Genomic DNA, 26,430 nt, shown 5'->3' on the forward strand with positions numbered 1-26,430 from the left:
TTATTCATTAAATAATGAGAAGATTTAAAAACGTTTAGTTTAAAAATTATTTAAATTAAATGTGTTATAAATTTATAATTGGTGACCGTTATTTGGTTAGTCGAGGCCAAAAGCCAATCACTCAAACTAAACTTAAAAAATAAATGTGATTCGAACACGAGCTTCGATTAACATACTTTTGCCCGATATTTAAACAAATAAAAAAGAAATTAACCTAAATGTACGCTTCAAATAATATAACCTGACGGTAAGTGGTCAGCACCGCCCATTGATATTAGGATAGGAGCCTTAAGAAATATTAATTATTCCTTAAATCGTGAATGCGCCACCAACCATGTAGCGGTAGAATATATTATGAGTATGGGGTACTAGATACCTACCACTTGCACGATGCCATGTACGAAGCCGATCGGCCGAGCAGTTAAGATGCGAAATCGTAACAAACTAACAAACTAATTTTCGCATTTATAATATTAGTTAGGATATAATCTTGTATATAATAAAATGTAAAAATTAATAGTAAGAACAAAAGGACGTATGTAAATGTGTAGTAGATGTGAAATTAAATTTTATTGACTATTTAGAATTATCAATCGAATCGTATCTATTATAGTAAGAATTCGTCGCGCAAGGTCAATGTACGGAATTCAAAATGTGGGATGCAGGTATAGGCTTGCCACAAGCTGAAACTAAGTAAAATGACTCTTTAAAAGAATAAATCGATGACTGAAAATGGTTTTCGTACCCTGAACTCTTTAGAGAATATTTGATAAAATGTATTTTTCAAGATGGCGAATAAACGCTCACCCAATTCAACGAGAGTTTTGTCTTTAAAATATTTCAATTCTATTATTGTAAAATATACAAAATTCATTAATAATTTTAAAACTTTTGCTTATTAATAAAGTTATATCGCGGTTCGTTTATTGTTTATTTATGTATCGAATCAAAATATATTTATTCAAATATACTTTTTATAAGTACCTACTTTTGAATCGTCTAGTGTCACCAAGAAAAATCGGTAAGAAACTCAGTAGTTACTTACTCCTCATTGTAAATATACATGACATATAAATAATATTATTTAATATACATATATATATATATTACACATCATCCTATTTATGATTATATAACAGACATTTTGAACATTAGGCCTATATATCTATGTATATTAGTAACGTGTGTAATCGGCCTTATGTCAAGAATGTCTATTAAGTCATAATGGATACGACGATGAGTTTCGAATTGAAAGCCCACGTGGCTTGTATAATTGATAGTTTCGCTTAAACTCATACTTTTTGCCGCGGACAAAAACGACCATATTTTAATATAATACCGATAATTATTATCTTTATGAACTAGTAAAAACGTGTTAGATGTTATTGTATGTAGTCAATGGAATTTATATAAACAGTAATCAAGTAAAGTGATGACGATTTAAATGTAGCTATTTGGTTGCAGTAGTAGATTTTATTATCAATATATGTAAAAAAATGTTAGCCGAGATGGCCCAGTGGTTAGAACGCGTGCATCTTAACCGATGATTTCGGGTTCAAACCCAGGCAGGCACCACTGAATTTTCATGTGCTTAATTTGTGTTTATAATTCATCTCGTGCTCGGCGGTGAAGGAAAACATCGTGAGGAAACCTGCATGTGTCTAATTTCAACGAAATTCTGCCACATGTGTATTCCACCAACCCGCATTGGAGCAGCGTGGTGGAATATGCTCCATACCTTCTCCTCAACGGGAGAGGAGGCCTTAGCCCAGCAGTGGGAAATTTACAGGCTGATTATTATTATGTATTATATGTAAAAATGGATCCCTATTGCCAGTGGTCACGCATTCATCTTTCTTTTAAGTGGTTCAGTACTTTCTAGAAGGTTCTTACGGAAAGAAAAATGCGGATTAAATTGGATATTTCCAGATAATAGATAAGCTAAATGCCACTCATCATGAGATCTCTGAAATTATAGGTCTGATTGATTTGAAATTTAGCATGCAGACGCTCACTGAGGATGTTTTGAAAATTTCAACTTCAAGTAGTGGAAATGGGTAACCGGGGAGGAGGAAACAACGCTACGCGCACCTTCTCCCCCCGCCTCAATAGGTGCCGCAGGGACTAGGAGGGTTCTCAGTACCCCGGGAATCCCCCCTAGGAACTTGGAGGCCCGCGTAGGAGACGCGTAATGCGTTTTTCCAAAAAATATTATATATGGCGGATAGTTATCAATAAAATAATTGATTGTACACGCGGTTTTTATATATTCTTATTTTTTCTTATATTTTTATATAGTCTGCTTAATTACATATGTTACCACTCAATCCATAGACAAATCTGATGCATTGAACGAAAGGTTTTTTGAAAATTACAACTTCAATGGAGGGAAGTAAGAGGTATAACTTTGCATATATTTAACCCGATGTTTACTTAAGGTGAAATGACCTACGAAAAGAAAAAAGAGGTCTCGTCCCAGCAGGTATGTAGGTATGTCTAGTCGATACGGTTAGAAAAATAATAAATATTTGAATATATAATTAAATCATTGAGTATGACATTAGATAAATTAATTCGGCCTACGTTGCGAAAATCTTAAGCGAAATCTTTTTTTGGCAAATAAATGTGAATTTAATGTAAATTAGTTAGAGATATATTACTTGGGAGCATTAAGGACGTTTGTGTAATAGTTTAGACGAATACATTACTGTTCCGTAGGTGAGTGGTTTTTTATAGAACTTGTTAGAGTTTTTAACAGATTAATGTTATTTAAGAGCTATGAGATCCAAGTGAATAGACGAGCTTGAACCTATATAAACTATTTATTACTACTAATAGTAATATATACTCCAAAACAATCGCATAGAAATTATCCAATTAACAACTCAAGTAAAATAGATGTTTGTTGTTTTATATGAGTTTACTAGCTACCTCCTGCGTCGTTGGTCGAGTGGTACATGGCGGCTGATCCCGAGTTCCTGCGTTTAAACCCCAGTTCGAGCGGTCAGAAAAATAATTGAGTATTTCTATCGAAAAAAATTCAGTAACATCAATAAAATCAGAATCTGGAAGTCGGAAGTGTGTACACCGCCCGTGCTTTGGAAAGCATGTAAAGCCGTTGGTCCTACGTCTGAACTCTTTCCGGTCGTTTCGGAATGGTCGTTCCATTTGATTATACGAGCGAGCGCACATACTGGAGCTCTATGATATGTCTCACGTAGTTGGTTAGTTTCCCTTGAGATTCTACCGTCGGGACGTCACTGTAGTATACGCAAGCGATTCCGTGACGTCCTCCGACAAGACGGAGTGGGTACCGATGGTTATCTAGTGGGTATTACGGTGCCTTCAGCGCCGGCGAGCCCCACATCACCCCTAGATCATGAGGACGAAACGCGTAAAAGCTTTTTTTAAGTAAAAAAGAGGTTGGCTCTTAAGGTTGGCCGCCGAAATAGGTCAGGATGACATGATCGTCACTAGCTAACCGTCCCGATTTGGCACGGGTGAAAACAGGATCTTCATAAAATTTTTAGTGGTTTGGTATCAGTAAACCCCCCAGTATGTTTTTTCCGATATATTCATTCATCATTATAATATTTCAGTCGATGTATAAAAAACCTTTATGAATTATACAATTAAACCTACCTCATGAGTCACTTCGTTCACTAGTCGGGAGTTTTTGTTCCTCGCTTTCAGACAGACAGAAGCAGCGGGGGATGTTGTTTTATATTATGTTACAGTTGTAGCAATAACTATATCCTTAGCGTTATCCTTGAAATTATGATCGAAATAATAAAGTATTATTTTCTTATTCGTATTAATTATTCATCAATTAATTAATCCTCGTTTACAAAAGTATAATCTATTAAAAGTCAATCAACAAGATTTTAAATTGGCATTATTAATTCGTATTTAAAGTATTCCGTCATCAAAGTATTAAAATTTCAATTCCGATTTTAACGAAGCTTTCGAAAGAGTTGACCACACATGGTATTACAGAATGGGTCAATGTCGATGCTTATCTTTTAAGATCATATATTAAGTACCGTCATCCAATCCTTATGAGGCGTGTCTGTATAGTGGCAAGCCGAAATGGACGACCCACACGATACTGAATGAGGACCGCCGCAAGGCTATATACTTGGCCCGTTGCTATTCCTAATTGATATTAACCTTTGGCAATGCTAATTTTATTAATTGTATTTGTAATATTTAAGTTCTCTTAGTTTTGTTGCGGATATTTATGGTGCAAGCTCATACTTTACATAGTTTATGTTTATAATTATACGTTTGTGATAGACGTAGATATAAATACATCAGAAAATAAGCATTAGATGTTTGTACGTCGAATATATATGAAACAATTTGCCCTATATTTTACCTTTATGCATAATATTTTTAGACATTAACTTTTCTTCTGCAAACATTATTATAATGTTATGATATATTTTACCTATAAGATATATATAACAGAAATAACGAAAACTTTAATATTCAAATTCAGAGACTCGCACTGGAACAGCGTGTCGAAATTAGCTTCTTAATGTCTCTGTAAAAAAAAAACTCGCGATTCCCCCACATGAGGATGGGGGGAGGTAATACGCTTTATACTCGTGATACCTACTTTTTTTTTTTATTTACTTTACAACATCCACGGGATCACAGTTGCCCGTGCCTTTTTTTAAATTTTATTTTTATAAATTGTGGCGTTATTTTATATTTTTACTGAACATCAGCAGATCTTCGCTGGACTTCGACCTTGTCGTCTTCTTGGAAGACGTGGCCCACACTGACATTTTTTTTTTTTTTTTTTCAATTTAACATAATATATAATCGTGATATCTACTAAACAATCAGTGATGCCCATTCAGTCACATCATTTAGTTTCTTGGGAGGACAACACAGGATCGCTTGAGCGTGCTACCGTGGCGAACGGTAGGAAAGCCTTAGCTCAGCAGTCCGACATTTACGATGTCACTTTACAGTAAGCATTAACGTGTCATATTAATTGTGTTCTACGTTAGGTATCGCAGCCACGACTGTGTCCAGGGGGACAATTTTACTAATTTATAACGGTTACGATACGTTGTCGATTCTATTCCGATCCAGGTTTAATCGAACCGCAACTGGATCTTTGTATTTTTAGAATAGAAATAACTAAAATAAATGGCAACAATAACCTTTCGTTCGATTGCAATGCATTATGGTAGTAGAAGGCTCCGAAAATGTAATCGATTCTCGATTTATTAATGTTGAAGGTGAGCTGCCTTGTCACAGGGATCAAAAATCACGTCCGTAGTATCAAAGTTACCTCGATTTAAAAAAAAAAAGAATGACATATCCAATAATAGCATTAAACGTTAATGTCTGAAAACTGTTCGTTTTTAGTAATTTTATAATTATGAGACCTTGATTTTAATTTTCTATACTTAATTTACTTCTAAAATTTAAAATAAATATATCTTATTCAATTACTCAACATTAAAAAGTCTTACACTCCTTTTTTGAGCAGTCGTGTAATGAATGACGTCATACACTTATTATTCAAACATCGAAGATTGTGCCACTAAAGGCTATCTTGGCAATCTCTGATTTAATAAATCACTAACCACAATACTACTTCTGGCAATATAGCTTCACTTCTAAGTTCGTGTATTTACAAACTTAAAACGGTTTTATAACAACACCCGAAGTAGTTGGATAAAAATAATCTATAACTATTTATGTCAATACAATTGATGGCAAAACGTTACATAATTTATACACAATTTACAATTACAAGCGACCGGTACTATAATGTGTGGAAGCCACTTACGCGAAGCGAAGCGAATAATACCGCGATATATTTAATAAGTAATATCAGACAAGAACTTCAAAACTAAATTTATAATTCAATATGCATTTAGTAATTTATGATGTTTTTTTTTTAATATTTTTTTCTAACGGTAAGTGACCGCCGTCCATAGACAATGATACTGTAAGAAATGTTACCTTTTTCTTGTATCCTAAATAATTAATATTAACTTTATTTATTTCTAAGATTATTTAACATTTAATTATGAAACTGTCTTATTGATTATTATATTTAAATTGTGTAAGTTAACTCGAAACTAGCTAATAATTCGAAACTTGAATAGAGATTTCATCAATTTCAGCTCAGTGGTTTGGCCTTGAAAGAGCAACAGATAGACAGACAGACAGAGTTCCATTCGCATTTACAGTATTAGTAGAAGGTTCGTTTTTATATTTCATATAAAGCGAGAAAAAAAACCTGTATTGAATCCACATTGCTAATTAATAAACTTGTATTCGGTTGCTATTCGCTTCGCCAACGCTTCGCTTGGTTGCGTATGTGTGCATAAGCTTCAACACTTGACGGGCTGGAGTGTGTCCTAGCAAATTGCTTCATACATTGCTGTTACAAGTGAAGTGATACGACTAGTTCTATCCCCCCTTATAGTCACTCCGTTTCGTCATTATGACTTATTGTTTACGAGATGCCGGAACCGCTGGTTAGTCAGAATACATTTTCAATATTAATTTAATAATCCTATAATAAGTATATTATATTGAACGGTTTCGATAATACGATAACAATTCCGTTTTTTCGTCGGACAAAAATGACAAAGATGATATTTAATTATTTTTGTATGTTATACATGTGGACTTGCAAATGAGTACTTTAAGAAATATTAATCATTCAACATATTACTAATGCGCTTTGGGCACTAGGATGTTATGTCTGTTGTGCCTGTAGTCGCACTAGCTAACTCCTCCTTCAAACCGGAACACAGTAATATTTATTATCGCTGTTTGGCGGTAGAATATCAAACGAGTTACATAAAGATGATTACATACATAAGTTAATCTACATAAATATCTAGCTTTCAAAAAAATTTGAGTAAAGAAATGGTCAAATTTTATTAAAAGGCATAGTAGATTGAAAATACATAAACCGACTTGGATCTAAGTAGCCGTAAATTAGATGCAAATCACCTTTAAGAATTATCACTATTTATTTAAAAATAAAATCATCCGAAAATTTGCATATTACGTTTTCTTCATTCGCCTGTATTGATTCAACAATTTAAACGACATACTTTGGTGAAGATTCCATCCTTTCAACTTGACGAGCACGCACTCTCATAATGTGATGGCCACCAAATCCGACAAGACCCGAAAGAGTTCAGGCGGAGGACCAGAGGCTTTACCGAAAAATGTACTACCTCACCGATCCCAGGACCTAGTTACTACACCAATGGGAAATCAATGAACTTATGACGTAGGAAAGTGACCAAGTATATTATTACTTTACTTTAAGGGACATAACATCTTAGTTCCCAAGGTTGGTGGCGCACTGGCAGTATGAGGAATGGTTAATATTTTTTATGGCGCCATTGTCTATGGACGGTGATGACCACTTAACATCAGGTGGCCTATTTGCTCGTCCGCCTACCTGTATCATAAAAAAGAAACTTAATCAATCTTTCATTTATAAAATTTTCACACCTTTAGTTAAATATAATGGACTATCATTGACAAATTTTTCACATATAATTCTTGGCATATAAACAAAATTAATATTATAACAATAAGGCAATCCATTCGCTGAGTACTCTGCGATTAATATAACACAAAACGATGTAATTTACATTGATAAAAATAACAAGTCTCATGCAATAGCAGACAACATGAAACCATTTCACTAATAGCAGTTTCAGTTTGCGTTTGTACTTAGTATTTCGCAAATAAGCCCGCAGTCCGTCGATAGCGTGCTTACGTAAGCATAACTACTGACATTTTGTTCAAATTTGTCTAACAAACACGTGATAGAAATAGAACTAAGAATTATACCAACTGTATGATTTAATAGATGATGCCGTGAACGAAATTACTTTTTTGTTACTTGATAGGGTTTTGTGCAAGCCCGTACTAGCACCCACTCATCAAATCAAATCAAATCAAATCAATTTTATTCAAGTAAACTTCACAATGAAGCGTTTTTGAATCGTCGATATTAAAATACTACCACCGGTTACGAAAGCAGCCTCCAGCGAGAAGAAACGGCAAGAAACTCGCACTCGCATCAAGTATTCTGCCGCCAAAAAGTAATACTTAGTATTGTTGTATTCTGGTTTAAATGTTGAGTGAGCCAGTGTAACTACAGGCACAAGAACATAACACCTTAGTTCTCAATTACGAGCTTGTAATTCAGATCCTCTGAGCAAAAAAAAAACCTCTCCCTCTTGTCACCAGTGGAGGCAATAAGACGACGTTTTATACTTTTATGGATATTTTTATGGCCTCAAAGTAAATAATTCGTATCTAAGTAAACATTCCTATATTATCACGTGATCTTAGTAATAATTGCTTATTATCTTTTGAATGTAATATACACGAAACGAGTATTAGATATGTCATTATCGTAGTATAATTGACAGAAAATCGAATAATTATTAATTTTTCATACAGAAAGTTATATATAATCTACCATCCATATTCATTTAGGAAGATAAATGATTAAATATGTAGATTTAATGATGAGTCGCCTTCGCCAACAAGATATACTGGTATTGCAAAAACTATAATCCTTCTTACAGTCAATGCGACGCCAGCCAAAGGATCTAAGTTATTATAAACCAACCAAAAAAAGATAATGGTCCATAGTAACTAAACTCTTCAGACCTTGAAACAATTTTAAGTCGACCGACATAGATGTAATCAGACCTCTTTGATTCAGCCTAAACGGTTTTTGTAATACTAAATACTCCCACGAAATTAGTCTACCACGTTTCTGTAAAAAGTTTATTTATGCCTAATCATGATACCTTAAGCAGCTGAAATGGATATAAATTAACAATAAATAGTTTTGTGTTGTAACGTAGCGGATATTACGATTCTCATTTGGTTTATTTTTGTCTAGTTTAGTAATAAAAAAACATACAGGGCAATTCTACTTATGATTACGATACGTTCCTGATTTTAATATTCATAGAACCCAGCTGAATCGTAATTGGGCGCTAATTCGACTATTTTTTTTTCCACCATTGGCATTGGAGCAGCGTGGTGGAATATGCTCCAAACCTCCTCAAAAAGAGAGGCGGCCTTAGCCTAGCAGTGGGAAATTTACAGGCAATTTTACTTGGTGGTAAGGCTTTGTGCAAGCCCGTCTGGGTAGGTACCACCCACTCATCAGATATTCTATCGTCAAACAGCAGTATTCAGTATTGTTGTGTCCCGGTATGAAGGGTGAGTGAGCCAGTGTAACTACAGGCACAAGGGATATAACATCTTAGTTCCCGAGGTTGGTGGCATTGGTGATGTAAGGAATGGTTAATATTTCTTACAGCGCTATTGTCTATGGGCGGTAGTGACCACTTACCATCAGGTGACCTATTTACTCGTTCGCCTACCGATATCATTTAAAAAAAACACTTAAAATACGTTCCTGATTCTATTGCGATCAAACTTTGACCAAACCGCAACTGGATGGTTGTGTTAGTAGAATTAAACAGCATTTCGATTGCAATAAACTCGTTTACTGCAATTAATTCGTAGAATTAGTCACCAGGACGTACGTAAAAACATAATTAAATATCTTAAGTGTTTTACAATATAATTTTAAACTTAAATTATCGAGTCGTGAGAAAATAAAAAGATCATAGACAGAAACGACTAATTATTTTATTAAAGCCCCCTTAATTCGTATATAGAATGGACATTCAATATAACGATTGCATGTTTTATTTTTAATCGCGATCAAAATGACTTAACTAAGCGTGGATTGAATATAATTAACACCTCCTTTAAATAGAACCTTTTTTGTGAGCTCCGATATAATCTGCACTTATAAGAAATATGTGCTCCGGTAGCAAAACAACTTGCTGAAATCTGTTATTTAAATAAAATGTAGCGTGAAAAAAAAATTTTGTTTTTTTTTTTTTACTGAAATAATCGTGCTGTAACGAGGAAATATTTTTAATCGAATAATTTATCGATTGGCTTTTTATTAAGCATGTTTTTAATCTAAATGGAGAAGCCCGAAAATATACGTATTTTTTTTATTCATATACAAATACATTGTTAATAGTTAAATAAAGTCGCTTCCCGCTGTCTGTCTGTCCCTGTGTATGCTTAGATCCTTAAAACTACGCAACGGATTTTGATGCAGTTTTTTTATCAGATAGAGTGTTTCAGGAGGAAAGTTTACATGCATAATACATACATAATATAGTAGAAAAACACTGATATTGTAGATGTTTGTAATGTGATGACGTAAATAAACACTTTTTTCAAGTAATATCTACAGCATTAATCCTAAACCAATTAAATACTTCAAAAACATTGAGCATTTAATATAGAACAATATGGCCCATTACACCATGTATTTTAAATATCAGCTTTGCATTCGTGCGAAGCCGGGGCGCGTCGCTAGTGTAATATAAAAGTGTTTGGTTTATCACGGAGCCACGGGGCTTCATAGTTTCCACATTTGTCACTGAGTCGTTATATTGCGAGGATGGTAGATTTACGGTTCATTTACTCGGTAATTCTGTAATAAACTATTACTTAAAGTAATTATAAAAAATATCCAAAGTTAAGATGAAAAAAAAATCGCGGCACAATTCGTCCTGCCACATAAATTAACTAAAATCACGGTCAATGCAATCACGGCCGCGATATAAAAAACCGATAACTATCAACAACAGACAACACTATCCGGCTCTAATTTTTACCATTTAGTGTGACGTTAATCAGTGAATCTAAATATCTATATATAAAACTTAATGTAACGTCGCTTGTGACGAAAGCGTTTCTATTAAAAAAAAAAATTATATATTTGAGATAAGGCAGACTGACACACGTGATAGTAGGTGGTCAGAACCATATATAAACAATGGCATGGTGAGAAATAAGAAATCCTCATAAACCCAATGCGTCACTAGTGTCCTATACAATAGTGATTTCTTTTTGGATCTGGGTAGGCACCTCCCATATATTCTACCGCCAAACAGCAATATTTAATATTGTTGTGTTCTGGTTCGAAGGGTGAGCGAGTCAGTCAAGGGACATAACATCTTCGTTACCAAGGTTATTGGCGTATTGGTGATATAAGGAAAGGTTAAAATTCCTTAGAGCGTAGTATCTATGGGCGGTGGGTATACCATCAGGTGGCCCATTAGCCAGTCTGCCTTTAAATCAATAATTACACCATTAAGATTAGTTTGAAATTTTAGTTATATTTTAAGTTGGTTTAATTATACCATTTAGAACACTGGTGATCTATGTTGGTTTGCTTAATTTTGACTCGACTGGTTACAAGATAATCTCTTAGTGAAAACGGTATTACAAAATGAAACGGTATTGAAAATAAATTAAATAAATGCTGACATTAATTCTTTGGATTTATACAAAACTGTTTTATTACATATGAAACGTCGCTTTTATTTGCAGAAATATATTTGTTAACCTGTAATGTCCGGTTCGTTTGTGAATCGATTTAAAGGCGATATGAACACATTAACTGTAAATATAACGTTCGAGTGAATAATCGTTTCGAACGTCAATATATTAGATCGACTAATTACATAATGATTTAATTTGTCCCCTTTGTTTTTTTTTTTTTGGAGAAACACACAAAGAACACATCTTTTTAATTCCAAGTCTGGTAGTGTTTAAATTCAAGTGTATTAAAAGTTATTTTTTAAAACTGTTCCAAATATAAAATGTTTCAAAAATAGTGTAATAAAATTTCGACTTTATTGACTCACAGAGTACCGTCATAACAAAGCGAGTGAGACGGATCTGAGCAAGACTTACATTATGTTTCATTTGATAATACATATATTTAACAATTATATAACTATAATTGTTAATCTATTTTATTGTAGATTATACCTATTATTATGTTTTTTTTTTAATTTCTTTGCATCGTATTGTCCTTTTAATTATTTTTGATTGGATAGTATGTCGGTTTACGTCCTAGAAATAATTGATATATTTAATTTAATGTTGTATGTTTCCATAATAAAAATAAAATATTTATATATGTGAATTGAGGTATAATAAAAAGTACGGACCGTTATTAAACCGTTTACGTTTACGTTTGTTCATGAAACGATTTTTTTTTAGTACAGATAAAAAATCGTGACAAATGTCATGCCGAAGAGTGAAAAGATTAAAATCTACAAAGACGGAAGATCTATTAGTCATTAAGTTAGTCATAGTGATTAATTGAATATCTGAGTAAATTAAAAAGACGCCACGTTTTACACCATTGTTACTTATGTAAGTTTATTAAAATTAGTCGGTTAATTGGTATCCCTTTATAGACCGTACTACTTGGATTTATCCATTTATTTGCAATGTTTAATCTATATATGTATATGTTTATCTACCCATAATTTATTGAATATATCTCAATAAAACTAATTTCAAATATAAATATATCAAAATATATTCTTGTGTAAATTAAAATAAACGTCAAATATGACGTTTCAGTTTTGGCGCCTTTTTACTCATTGCTACTTTTCGTTTTAAATTTCTTTTTGCCCTTCTTTATATATTTTTTTATACATTGCAAGCAATTGGATGTCAAAGGGATACCATTACATGTCTATCGACTCACCGAATCGTTTGACGTGTACGTCCCTATTAAACGACACAGATCTTTGCTTCCCCTCTTTCTCCTTGATCTCAGTATTTGCTTTCTCGCTCTTGGCTACCCCATCGCTTTCTTGCGTCTCTTTCTTGATACCAGTTTCAGACATCGGATACGGGGGTACCCGATCTTTGGTACCCCGTCTGTCTTATTATCGATTAAATCGATTTTTCGCTCATTGATATTATTAATCTGTAAATTTTTACTTGTGAAATAATTGCTCTGGAGATGTTTTGTAATATTACTGTTTTATCGTACTCATTTAAAAAAATATTTGAGCCGGAATTAATATTACTAAATGGAAAGTGTAGGTATGTTTTTTATGTCTCACCTCCGTAAGCTGTTGTGAAACATGAGTTCGGTCTTCTTATTGCAACAATATCATAAACTCTGCCGCATTTTGTTCTGTAACAAAGAAATTATTTGGTTAAAGATCTTATCTAATAGCCTTAAAGTTTTCATTACAATAAATCTGTAAGTAGCACTCGGATTTTAATCTCACAAAAGAAATATAACTGTAGAAATAAATAATATTACTTAGTAAATATACCTATTAAGAAAAAACATACTTAAAGGTCACGAAATAAAACCGCATACAAGATATCTTAATTTTTTTAATTCTTTACAATTCCAAAAGAACATTGTTTATTGTTCATTTGACAGATTTGCTTTTTAACCGTCAGACGTTACAACAATATCTTGCCATTAATCGACATCGATAACCCATTACTCAAGTTGTTCACGTCACTAATCCGCTAATGTTTGTATCAGATAATAATCACTAAATATGAAATACTATCATGTTTTCGCTTTTTAATAGTAGACTATTTTGTAATGTTCAAATACGATACAATTTCAACATACTATTATAAGTAATGAGTGGGTTTTTGGATAATATTAGTATTGAGATAATTATTTAAATCGTTCGGTACGCTTGGCTGAATAAAGCGATACAAATGTCCTTGTAGCAAAAATTTAAAAAGTTAAATTTTAAAATTATTGGCATACAATCTTTATAAACATAATTATCCATCGATATTTTGCATTGACTAGAAACTGATTAGAAAGGATATCGCTATGAGCTCATTTATCCAAATTGGATTTAAATAATCACTAATGTATTATATACAACCTCTTTTAGTGCATTAGCTTCATTGATTGCGCCGTTGTCAGAAAAAAAAACTACATATAGTAATCAAAGAACCAGTTTAGTCTCAGCCTGTCGAATGTTACGAATGTGGTCACTGGTTCAAATATTGCGACACGTAATCGCAAGAGCTTGGACGTGAGCAAGTGCTTGTGGTGCAAGGTACGTACGGAAGCGATTTCATTTCTAATTTATTGCCACATCATTTTTCTAGTCATAATTTCATAGCGCCCTCTGTTTATCTCTTAGACAAGAAAGATTCGTAGTTAATTTTTCTTTCCTTATTTAAACTATTAAAATATTACGTGAAGCTGCGTGCCGATGAAACAAGAACGACTAGTACATAATACTTTATTAAAATTAGAGCACATTTGAGAATAATGTTATTTTTTTCAAACTAAAAAGACTTAGTTTCGCACTACCGGAAGTTTGTATTCGCTGTTAGTCAAAATATACTTTATTCAAGTACGAATCGTCATTTTACGCAACTGTATTAAACGTAATATACTGATAATATACTGGTTTAGAATGTAGATGCGAGCATAACCGGCAAGAAATTCAATAGTTACTCTTTTTAAACATTTGTAATACAAAGTTATATGATATGTCCTCCCTGAAAGTCGACAAGTATGCGCGCTTTTTTCATGTTATATTTTAACAAACTATTTGAAATTATAAAACGTTAAAAGTTAAAAATATCTGCGGAATTTTATTATTGATACGAATACCTTGCCCCAAGAAGGATTTATCGACTTTGCGGAGTCGGAATTTTGGCGTTATAAGCTTATCATTAATTCTTTTGTTCATACAATGATTCCATCAAAGTGATCAATAGTATTATGAATATACATAAATTTTTTCTAAATATATTGAGAGGCAACTGTAAATAATCTTACTATGTTAAAAAAGTTTGGAAGAGGTTATTGCTTCATTATAATGTTTCTAGCCTTCCATCCGCCTCTTGCGTTACAATCTTAAGCAACTGTCATCGCTTGAAGCCGATGTTTGTACCAAACATCCTTTCCTCTGATCTCTAGTACGCGTTACGATAGTGTTGATGTCTTTACGTCTAATTTGTTATTACGAAGCGACATTGGTTATTGCTTACCTAATTGTTTCATTGACTTTTTTAATATGAATATAATTTCCTTTGCATTTTAATTGAAATTATGACATTATTTTTATTAGTAATTAACAAGATAATGGTAGGAGCGAAAGTAATACACATTATTGTTAGTCCTACTATGTAATTTTATATGTAAATACTATTATATAGTAGCCGAGATGGCCCAGTGGTTAGAACACGTGCATCTTAACCGATGATTTCGGGTTCAAACCCAGGCAGGCACCACTGAATTTTCATGTGCTTAATTTGTGTTTATAATTCATCTCGTGCTCGGCGGTGAAGGAAAACATCGTGAGGAAACCTGCATGTGTCTAATTTCAACGAAATTCAGCCACATGTGTATTCCGCCAACCTGCATTGGAGCAGCGTGGTGGAATATGCTCCAAACCTTCTCCTCAAAGGGAGAGGAGGCCTTTAGCCCAGCAGTGGGAAATTTACAGGCTGCTAATGATAATGAATAATGATTATATAGTATATTAATGAATTTGAATCCAGTATGCGGTCTTTTTAAGTGAGTCGAGATGTCAGTGGTTAAAATGCATGCATCTTAATCGATAATTGCCGGTTCAAACCCAAGTATCAATGAATGAATTTTGAATTTATATTTGCTTAATTTGTGGTTATAATTAATCTCGTGGTCCGTGGTGAAGGAAAACATCTTGAGGAAACTCTGCATATGTTAAATTTCAACGAAATTCGGCTATTGATGAGTTGCCTTGGCTATCTCCGAAGATCCGGAGAGCTGTCTTCATCAGATCCTATCATATTATAGGTACACTAACACAATCCCTACAATAAGGATTTACGAAAACTTACTCCAAATCACTCACGTATGACATAATCGCGGATATACTACGGATCGATGGGAGCATCTTTTCTTTTGTTGGTAAAAATATAAAGATCATCAGACCAGGATAAAGGCAAGACATACATCCCAATGCGAAAAAATAATGTAAGAGTATCCTTTTATAAAGTAACATAGATCTATTCTCTCAGGAAGATGCGCCCCTCCAAGTCATAATGTTATAAGTGTGCATTCGTGTGAGTGACGCTCATGCTAACATGTCTTAGTGTGCGTGAGAAGACTAAGAACAGACAGCAAAAAAAAAAAAACACTAATTAGATAACATTTGTTAAGTTTTATAAAAACACCGACACTTTAACTTGTAGGGACTCATTCGCGAATAGATCTACATACTATTATCATCAAGAAATCATTTACAAGTTACATAAATATGAATTAGAAAATGAATGATATGTGATTATTATCATATCGACATCATTTGAGTATCTCATCGAATGAATACATAAAAAATAAGTACACGTTGATGATATCTGACGTACGTAAGTCATTGACGCAGCGTCTTACGGAAAATCCCTAGGGCATTTACAATTTGCCTTGTCTTTTATTCTATATGAAGTAGACTAGTACAACTATGGCCGAAATGGTCTGGTTGTTGGAACACCTGCTTCTTAATCGAATATTGTGGATTCAAACTACTGAACTTTCTTGTGTTTAATTTGGATTTATAATTCATCTCGTGCTCGTGAAGAAAAATACTAGGAAATTTCAAAACACTGGATGAAAATCTCTATCATCACACGTGAGGACTTAACCTGGCAGCCTTCCCAGCAGTGCGAAATTTACCGGCTGTTACTATTAAGTACATCCTCTTAGTTAACTTTAGAGTTGCCTTAAGAACATTTCAATACGCAGTTTAGTAAATTATACGTTTTCAGGTCAATAGATTTGTTTGTGTACTAGTTAATTTAGACCGACTGCGTAATTCCTATCCATATGTTTGTATATAATATACTATATGTATATACTGAAATATTTACATAATCGTGTAACCGCCTTTCTCTTCTTGGGCAAACTGATATGTCCCGGAGTTTGGTAAATGACATAATTTCTGTTAATAGTCGAACGCACTGCGCTTGTCACAACTATCCATGTAGGTTCCTTTCACGCTTAAGTAAAAGACAAATCTGGGATCGACTTGGACATATAGTGTAGGTAGGCATTATAGTTAATTAACATATAAAATTTTACGAGTTAAGTTATTCGCGATTGGAGACAATTTTCAAGGTCGAATTGTGCTGCTTTTAATGTCGTAATAAGTTTGTTTACTTGTGCCACAGTTATGTATTCCTGGTACATTTCGCCCAACGCCCAAATACCCTGATCTTGGCCCTCTAAGAAATATTCGCCAATGCGCCACCAACCTTGTGAGCTAAGATGTTATGTCCTCTGTGTCTGTGTACACACTGACTTACTCCCCCTTCAAATTGATACACAACAAAGCCATTTGGCGGTAGATTACTAGAACTAACTAACTGCACTAAGCCTTACCACGAAATTAAATATAGATAAATAATCTATCACGGTGGCAGAAATTATGAATGGAAGATATGTTATTATGTGTATGAATAAGAATTTCAATGAAACGTCACCAGCTGACAATACTCAACGGGTGACGTCACACGGCAGCTTACCTTACCATAACGGGTAACATTTGTGTGCATGTAGGTGGGAAAAGTTGTTTTTTTTTTTTAATGTATTTACAGCTTTTATGAGTAGTTGCCCTTAAACTAAGTGCGAATACGCTATTGATACTTCTGTAAATACAAAAAGATAACAATATATACAGGAGAGAAAAATATTTTAATTTGTGTAATGTCATTTTATGTTTTGTCATTGAATTATTTACATTGTGAATTTAAGTAACTAAACAGAAAAAATATATTCTACTGTACCGATCATGATTGCGTGAAATTGTGTCAAGAATGTGAGCAACATTTCCCTCTCGAATGGCAATTCCAATCCTCTTGGGAAAAATTAACAGTCTCCTGTCACTAGAGTTTTGTTTTTTAATCTAAATAAAAACATCTGGTGACATAAATGTCATTGTAACTAGTTAGAAATGTATTTCTTTACTGTTTATTTATAAAAAAAAAAAGATTATAGCAATGTCCTATTCTAAGGAATTACTAATATTCCTATTTAACGCCTCATTTAAGATTAAAGCTTGTGTTATAATTGGCCGCAATAGCCCAACGGGTCGAACCTGCGACTTTTAACATCGATTTTGTCATGAGTATTTAGAATTATTAAAGTTAAATACTGTGTGAATTTTCATTCCGATTTCACTAAAATACAGTTTTAGTGACGATGTTTTAAATATATTATAATAATTCGTGCCTATTAGCTAATTTTATTATAATATTTGTCCGTTAGGTTATGTTAGGAATATTCGTGCCGCGTTCTACAATTAATATTTAAAATCATCTGTATCATTCAAAATCTTCAAAACGAATATATAGGCACTGTAATATAATATACCTATTTATTGTTAAGGCTTGGTAGTAAAATATCAGATTGTAGCGGGCGATAATTTTAGAATTAGATTATGCAAGTCGACTGAAATTAAATTGATTTTAACTAATATGTATCTTTAATTCTAATCTTATCTTTCCTGGTAGTAGTAGAGCAATTTGATTAGCATATTCGTGTTTTTTTCCTTAACAGTTGATACAGAATTAGTTCTAAGAAGGCGTAGTATTTCATAGAAAAGTTAAAGTTTCGGCTGTTTAAATCTATAAACTAGTAACTACCAATTTTTAATTTTAATGAAGATTAAATTATCTAATCGAATATAATGTGTTAACCTTTCACAAAATAACAATTCAAAAGTTCTTTTGACATTCTTATGTAAGGAGATTTCAGGAGCGAACAATATTTAAGTTAATCTAAAACAAATTATTAAATTTTATGTACGGAAGATTTATTTGTTGAATGCCTTCAAACCGCTGAATGGCACTCTTGAGAAAAATGGCTAGGCTGATAATTCAATGAGTGTGCTTTTTGTAGCACACTGTATATGCAGTTTTCTTTTATTTTTATATATTTGTGATTAACAGAAAATTTCTTATTAAAGTAACAGCCTTTGAATGTTGTACAGCTGGGTATATTCCTTCTCTCTTCTTGCGAAGTAAGTTTGAAGCTAATTCGAGTCTGTCTTCCTTCAACACCGAACAGTAAATGAACAATAAAGACACATTAACATATGAAAACTCAGTGGTGGTTTACCCTTGTTTGAATTCGTAATATTTGTTCAAGAGTCACTTATTCTTCCTACTAGACCATCACGGCTCTCATGATTAGTAGTCAAGTCAAATAGTCCCCCGAATCTAACTGCTCTATTTACTTCTAAAATGTAATAAATAAGTTCACTAAGCTTATCCAATCCGCGTACCTCATGAATTATTACAAAATTATGTTGTCATATACTTATTATTCATACAGCGTCCAGCAAACATTGAAAATAGCAGTGTAGTGGAGCAAGTGTTGCGACGACTCTTTAAAGCTTATATTCGCCTGGTACATGGTTCTCGTTAATAGCTACTTTTTAACCAGATACAGCGAGTTAGAAGGGTTGTATTTGCTTTTTACCGTCTTGTCTTTTATTGTGTATAATTCTTATGTATGCGTGTTTATCACTGAACATCTAAGGCTAGACCGATTTTGATGATATTTGTGTGTGTTAGAGTAGGTGGCGCCGTAAGCCAGCACGTGCTGCTACTTTTTTTATCTTTAATTTAAAAAAAAAGATTCGATACAATATCGGATTTTATGGCAGAAGTTTGATGTCATATTGGGGAAGCGATAGCAGTTCTTTTTTAATAAATATATGCCGTATTAAAATGATACCTAAGTTCTTTTTTTAGGCTTTACCAGTATTACTTATCCTTTTTTGCAGGATTTCCGCTTTTAACAAATATTACATATTTGTTGTGCAGATATTTGTTTCAGTTCAAAAGAAATACCCAGTCCTTTAGAATTTGTCCTGGAAAGAACCTTGGACTCGTTTTTATGCAAAAATAAATAATTTATATCTTTGGATAATCGGGATAAGTTTAGACTGCAATCGCTTTATACATAACATAAAAATCTCTAAAAATTAATATATTTGCATATCACAACTAGCAAAAGATCAAGTATATCAGCCTTGTGTCATAAATAGACAGAGTAAAATTTAAAAAAATATTTTTCCAAATTATAACTGGTTGGTTTATTATCGAGACTGAATATTTAATTTAATATTTGCAAGGAATAAATATCGATATTACAACCAAGCTTGAAGGTTTCGACGTATACGGATATCCGAAAAAATATACCGAATTCTTTTTTAATTTTTTTACCAATATGACATCTGTCAATATGTCGTTAACATTGCGCGAGCTCGCGGAAACATTTCGACAAAATGGCGACTATCCGAAAACGGCTTTGCAAGGTCCAATGACCCATTATCTGTGAATATCTTACCTTCGTAGGAAATTTGAAAGAGTAAAAAATTTTACGTGACTTTTACGCATTAATCACGAATGGATAGGTATTAAATAGGTACTAAATTTTATATAATTTCCTTTTTTAGACATCTCGCCTAGGTAATTATTGTTTCATGTTTGGGTTAAGACTCTTAATTTCATTTTACTGTTTCGTCCTGGAATATTATACATAAAACAAGATAAAATTGAACATTTAAAAAAAATGTAGCGCCCATTAATTACAAAATAAAAAAAGCCTAGAATTAAAATAAAATTTGTTTTTTTTTATAATTACCACACTAATTTTTTTTTTTATAATTCGAATTTTCCATTGTGTTTTGATTACGTTTCTTGACTAACTTACTATATTCTATACTTCAATGTAGTATAAATTACATTTATTTTATTTAATCCTGCTTGTCTGTGATTGTCTTAGATTTATTCTTAATCGATTTTTTTTTGTGGACCTTATGTACACTATTTGTAGTCTAGGATAATAATTCAATGTTATTATGTTACAGTGTGTATTCTTATAACAATACAAAATGTAAGCTTCGATAAACACTGTAAACAATTCACGGAACTGATCTAGATGCTTTTTTCGATATGGAGGCCGTGCAGTGCATTCTTTTGACTTCCTAGTTTTATGTCAATTAAAATAACTCAATTTTTTGCATTTATTTTTCATCATAATATTGAAATAAGAACACATTTTTTTTAATGTACCAATACAACATTTAAACACCCCTCGGATATCGCGGCCAAGGCACTCCACAAATTAAGATACAAGTCCAAGTGAATGCAGTTACGAAATGTAATATTTATAACCTGTGCTTCTTTTCGGTCTGAACGCAAATGAATTATTTTATTCACAAAATAAGTATGTTCCCACTAAATTATTTAAGAAAAGACGTTCAGATACCAGGGACAAATACTACTAAAAAAATTGTCACTTTCGAATCGAATAAAAACGTAATCGTTGTTGGTTATCCATTTTCAATTTCCATAATCACATTGATCAAGTTTCAGATCGGAATAGAATCGGAAATTTATCGTAACCCAATGTGTATATTGACCTCCATGTGTGTACGTGTACGTAATTATGAAACAGATTATGATCTACAACTCGTAAATAGTTAATTTGACAATGCGAAATATCACTAAACATTTTTAATCCAAAGTTCACAAACTATGTGGAAATTCTTTGCTCCCTGACTACAATTATTTTGGAAGGTTTTTTAACCTTGCTAAATTAGTTTAGAGATTTTGTATAAGACCCACAATGTCATACTTGTATCTTTACACAATACTTTTATATAAGATACTTTATTTTTTATTTATATGAGAAAAAACATGTAAATGAGTCACATAGTAAGTGGTCACGTCGCTATCAAAGCGCATACGATATATTTTTTTCTGTATATATTGTTCACATGTTATAATTACTCTGACTGATCCTACAAACTGGAACAAAGAAAATATTCTGGGTGGTAGATACCCAAGATTAGCCTGCACGAAACACTTGGCCGGACACCCTTATCATTTTGCAAGCACTATGACTCACGCGCCTCCTATTGTATATCGATATTACTATGGCAGAAATTTTCATGCAAGTCCAAAGATTTCAAAACAATCGGATACGCAAAGAAAACAAGTACTTCTCGGATTATAAAGCAGAATGCAGATCAAGCGAACGCTAGCTTAAAGTGTAGCAACAAAAACATTGCCGGTAGTGCGAAATGACGCGCGTGTTAATCCCTACACACATTACCTACCGTGTAGTTGTTATAATCTACCGGGAATTCGATTTCGATAATAATTATTTGGTATTCGCTTTCGTTTCTTGACGTCCCGTGTTCTCTATCTGCCTTTTTTATTCTGATAAATACCTACGTATATTTCCTATGTAATAAACGGGTTTTACATAGAAAATAAAAGTACAAAAATAATAGTAAGCTGTACGTTGAATCCCTTCGTCTTACATGGCATAACACATATTTTGAATTTAGAACATGTCTTGATAACAAGGTCGTCATTTAAACTAAAGTAAGGTTTACTTTTTAGTTCATGTTATTTGAATATTATAAAACACAGGTTTAAAATCTATTAAGATATTGTTTTTCTTGTTTCATCTTAATGATGTTTAATTAGTTCGAATACATTATTATTCAATAACAGACCGACAGTACCTTGTTCACCTTGACCATAATGATGGCCGTCCACCGATTGCGATGCGATTAGCTTTACCTTAGCTAAACATATCCAGTATGGATATGTTTATTTGCGTTGCTGTCAGATTTTCTTAGCATTTCATTTATTTTTAATCAAATCAATCGTGGTAATATATCTTTAAAGATCACTTTGACACATAAAAATGTATTGGTTTCGTTGAGAGGAAATAAAACTATGCTGTGTTATTAAATACTTGTTTAAACGTACAACACAAGAGTACTAGTATCTTTTGTGTATTTGAATCACCTAATAGGCTATGTAAAGACAAATTTAATCAAAACTAAAATATATATTTTGTTATTGTATAGTTTGTGTGTGTGTGTTGTGCAATTTACCACCAAGTAAATATCAGTCAGATAAAATATCAAGCAATATACATACATTACAGTTATTGATAGTAAAAGTAAAAAAATACTAACACCGGTCGGAAAAAATACCCATATCTGAAAAAACCGACAAAAGTAATGCAACTTTAATTTCATACATATAAAGATTTATATATGATTTTTGGATTTTCCACATATTAAGACTTATATTGACATTGAGTGAAGGTGCAGATCTCCGTTGACTCACACATCCATTACTTATAACGGATGTTGAAATTACATTGTTCGAAGCATTTTGTTTATTTATCAAATTCATAATCTAGAGGCCTTATTAGTTGAATCATTGCTAAAATAATTCAAGTCATATATTCATTTAATTAATTATTATTTTTTTCTTAACACTTAATTGATCTTTTGCAAATAAATTTAGTTTATTATATATAAGAATAATTTTAATATTATTTCGACCTACATTTAATTTAAGGAATTTTTTTATATACATATAATTTAAAAAAAATAAACGAAATGTTATAATTTGATTCTTAAGAATTACGTTTAAAGTTTATATCCGGTCTTTATCCTCCCCATTATTGTAAATAACAGTAATATTTTATATCATTAATTATAATATCAAATGTAGAGACGGTCCTTTACAATTATGTTTTATATATATAATAAAGTTCGGGGCTATACTATAATTCGTATACAGTGGACGACTGCCCTATCACAATATTCACATTTGACAAGTTGACAGCTCAAGCAGTCCACCTGTAGATCTTTAATACGTAAACAATATGGACCATTATGCAATAACAATCGGGTGTATATTTATCTGAAACTCGTAATTAAAGACCTTAATAGCTCAATTCGTAATGACTTGGATTGAAAGTCGCTTAGGACCATTTGTTGTAATTAGTTACAGAAGGTAGAATTTAATTACACAGTTAGCATTACGAATTATATTGTAACAATTGTAATGCTATGTAAAAATAAATAATCTTTTTGTTCTCTGTTTATAAACCGATTTTAATTTTTTATTCTGTGTCGTGTTTCTTTAATGTCACAAAAAAACGGAACGTTATTTATGAATAATAATGGAAAAATAATCGTAGTTGATAGAACTTATGGAATTGAATAGAAATTTTTCCTCTGGGCGTAAAGTGTTATTATTAAATATTGATAGACATAGCTATGGTATTCCCGCTTTTATATTATTATTTATATCTTTAAATGTATCAATTATATATATAGATTTTTATAATATATTAATTAAATATGTTTGTATTTAGTCTTTACGTCTCAAAAATATTCCAACCATTGATATAAAAAAAAATCCCGAGACAAAATTGTTGCTTTTATTGTCTGTATTTATTAGCTTGACTTATAAACTTTGTCTATGGGTTAACAATGTTATAATTTATCTGTAACCATTATTAGATTCTCAAATGTCATCTATAATATTAAATCCGAAATTATCACGGCATATATCTATCAGTAGAATAAGTAAAAATCGATTGTTATTATATTTAATAAAATCGCATTTAACATTACAATATGATTGCATAAATTACATATATATTCATAAAGTAAGGTATGCAAATGAATATATAATGAGAGTTATAATCACATGACCATCGGTCTATTTGTCATAGCTTAGTAGAACAGCCTTGTCAAAACGACTCCTACGTTTGACGTTGTAACTTAAAAATATGGTGGGTTGCGAAATGAAAAGTGAGTCAGGGTACAAGGGACATATTTTAAGTTTTAGGTAAATATTGGCAATGTATGTATGTATCAGCTAACGACCGGTTATGACGTTAGGTGCCTGAGATGCTGAGACATTTGTGACAGTGATGATTTTAATAGCATTTCACCCGTTGTAGTTGAATATCTAACCTACGATGCTTAATTAAATTTTCTTTTAAAAGTCTTATAAGAGTAACTGAGTTTCTTGACGGTCGATCTTCTTAATCCTATTTTGCCCAAACTTACTTTCGTCGATTACCAAACTTACTTTCGAAAATTTCGTCACATAGCACGTCACTATCTACTATCGTATTTGTAAAATTTCAGTACCAGGACAGCATAAATACGAACTGACTATCCTTATACTGAGTGCGCGAGTTGTCCCTTCTTGCAAGACATTCAAAGTATTCATTACAATCCTTAAAGTCAAGTTTCAAGTACCAGGAGATCATGAAACGAAGAAGTCGTACAAATTGAAATTACATTATATGCCCGTTATAGAATGCCAGAAAACAAAAAATCCTGAATATAAAATAATAAAATATCCTTGTTTAAAAAGAGTACCTGTTTAGTCTTAATGTCAAAGATACCAGGAGCGCATAAACACGAAGTAACTAGCCTAGTGTATTAATTTGTATGATTGATGTAGCTGCGATGTTCGTATAAATCGTGATCAACATATTTAGTATTTTGTCAGCAATAATTGCATTCCACACGTGAAGGCAATAATTCAAAAATGATTAGAGATCCTTCTCAGAATCACTGTTATGTAAACAGTTAAAAAAACGACACGATTTAAAATTGAATAATGTGTTTATAAATACTTTACGATCTTTTAAAATTCCGTGAAATTTATGCAATTTAATTATATTTATACTGTTTCCTTAACGTGATCAAGGTAGTCTGTTGACTGATTTATTATTATTCATAATAAAGTAAAGAAAAATAAGTTATAGTTTATTTTAAAAATTAATTCCCTGAACATATTTTATAGATACAAAAACTCAAAAATATAGGTAAAAACTTAAAATTTCAATATTATATTCTTTAGCTTCTGTTATACTAAAAATCGAAAGTCGGATAAATACAATTACAGAATAAAAATTTAAAAATAACCTAACTTTAACTGTCACATTTGTTTTGAAACTAAAGCTCAGGACTTATCAGTGTAAATTGTTAGTTTTCATCAGTAAATAGTTTAGTCCGAAACGTGGTTTACAATGGTTCAAAAATTAGCTTAGAACTCGCATTTGGAAACTAAACACGATACATAATATTGATTTCCTTGTGACCCATTTAAGCAGCGAGCGGCCGTTTCCATCGACTAGCTAACTTCGGTCTACAATCCATTTTAAAAAAACCCATAAACCAATTTAAAAATTCTTAATTACCTGTAAAATTTATAATTAATAAAAAAAAATACGTCGTGTATTTCCATCTGTTTGCCTAAGTACTTACGTATTATTCAGCTATTACTAGACGGATTTTAACCATCAAAGTGTTCCTAGGGCAAATACTACATCTGTATTTAACAAGTTATAGTATATATGTTATTGTAAAAGTTTGAACTAGGGTAAATCCTAAGATTTTCCAGTAAAACCTAAGATTTACCAATTATTAATGGTAAATGTCCAAAAACATTTGCGACTCGAACTTTAACGACCATTCACATGGTAAATCTTAGGATTCACATTACCGGCACGGTAAATAGCCTAGCATATACTGAATTCGAATGGTAAAAGCCCGAAAAATTCGTCCCATTTTCAAAAATACCGATATTTACCAACTCATGTCGATAAATCCTAAGACTTACTCTTAAATCTTAAGATTTATCGTAGTTCGAGCTTTTACAGTAACATATACACGG

General features: G+C 32.3%; 1 protein-coding gene across 1 annotated transcript in view; it reads right to left on the reverse strand.

The window, feature by feature from the left end:
* Blo (bloated) overlaps positions 1–26,430 on the reverse strand; it is a 90,748-nt gene that overhangs the window by 32,443 nt on the left and 31,875 nt on the right. Inside the window, exons 2-3 of the mRNA XM_026638670.2 lie at positions 12,990–13,063; positions 12,626–12,850 (exon numbers count right to left, since the gene is read on the reverse strand). Of these exons, the coding sequence (XP_026494455.2) occupies positions 12,626–12,767 (142 nt within the window). The 5' untranslated portion in view covers positions 12,768–12,850; positions 12,990–13,063. The remainder of the gene's footprint in view (positions 1–12,625; positions 12,851–12,989; positions 13,064–26,430) is intronic.

The sequence above is a fragment of the Vanessa tameamea genome, chromosome 25 (genome assembly GCF_037043105.1).
Source record: "Vanessa tameamea isolate UH-Manoa-2023 chromosome 25, ilVanTame1 primary haplotype, whole genome shotgun sequence".
NCBI classification, from domain to species: Eukaryota; Metazoa; Arthropoda; class Insecta; order Lepidoptera; family Nymphalidae; genus Vanessa; species Vanessa tameamea.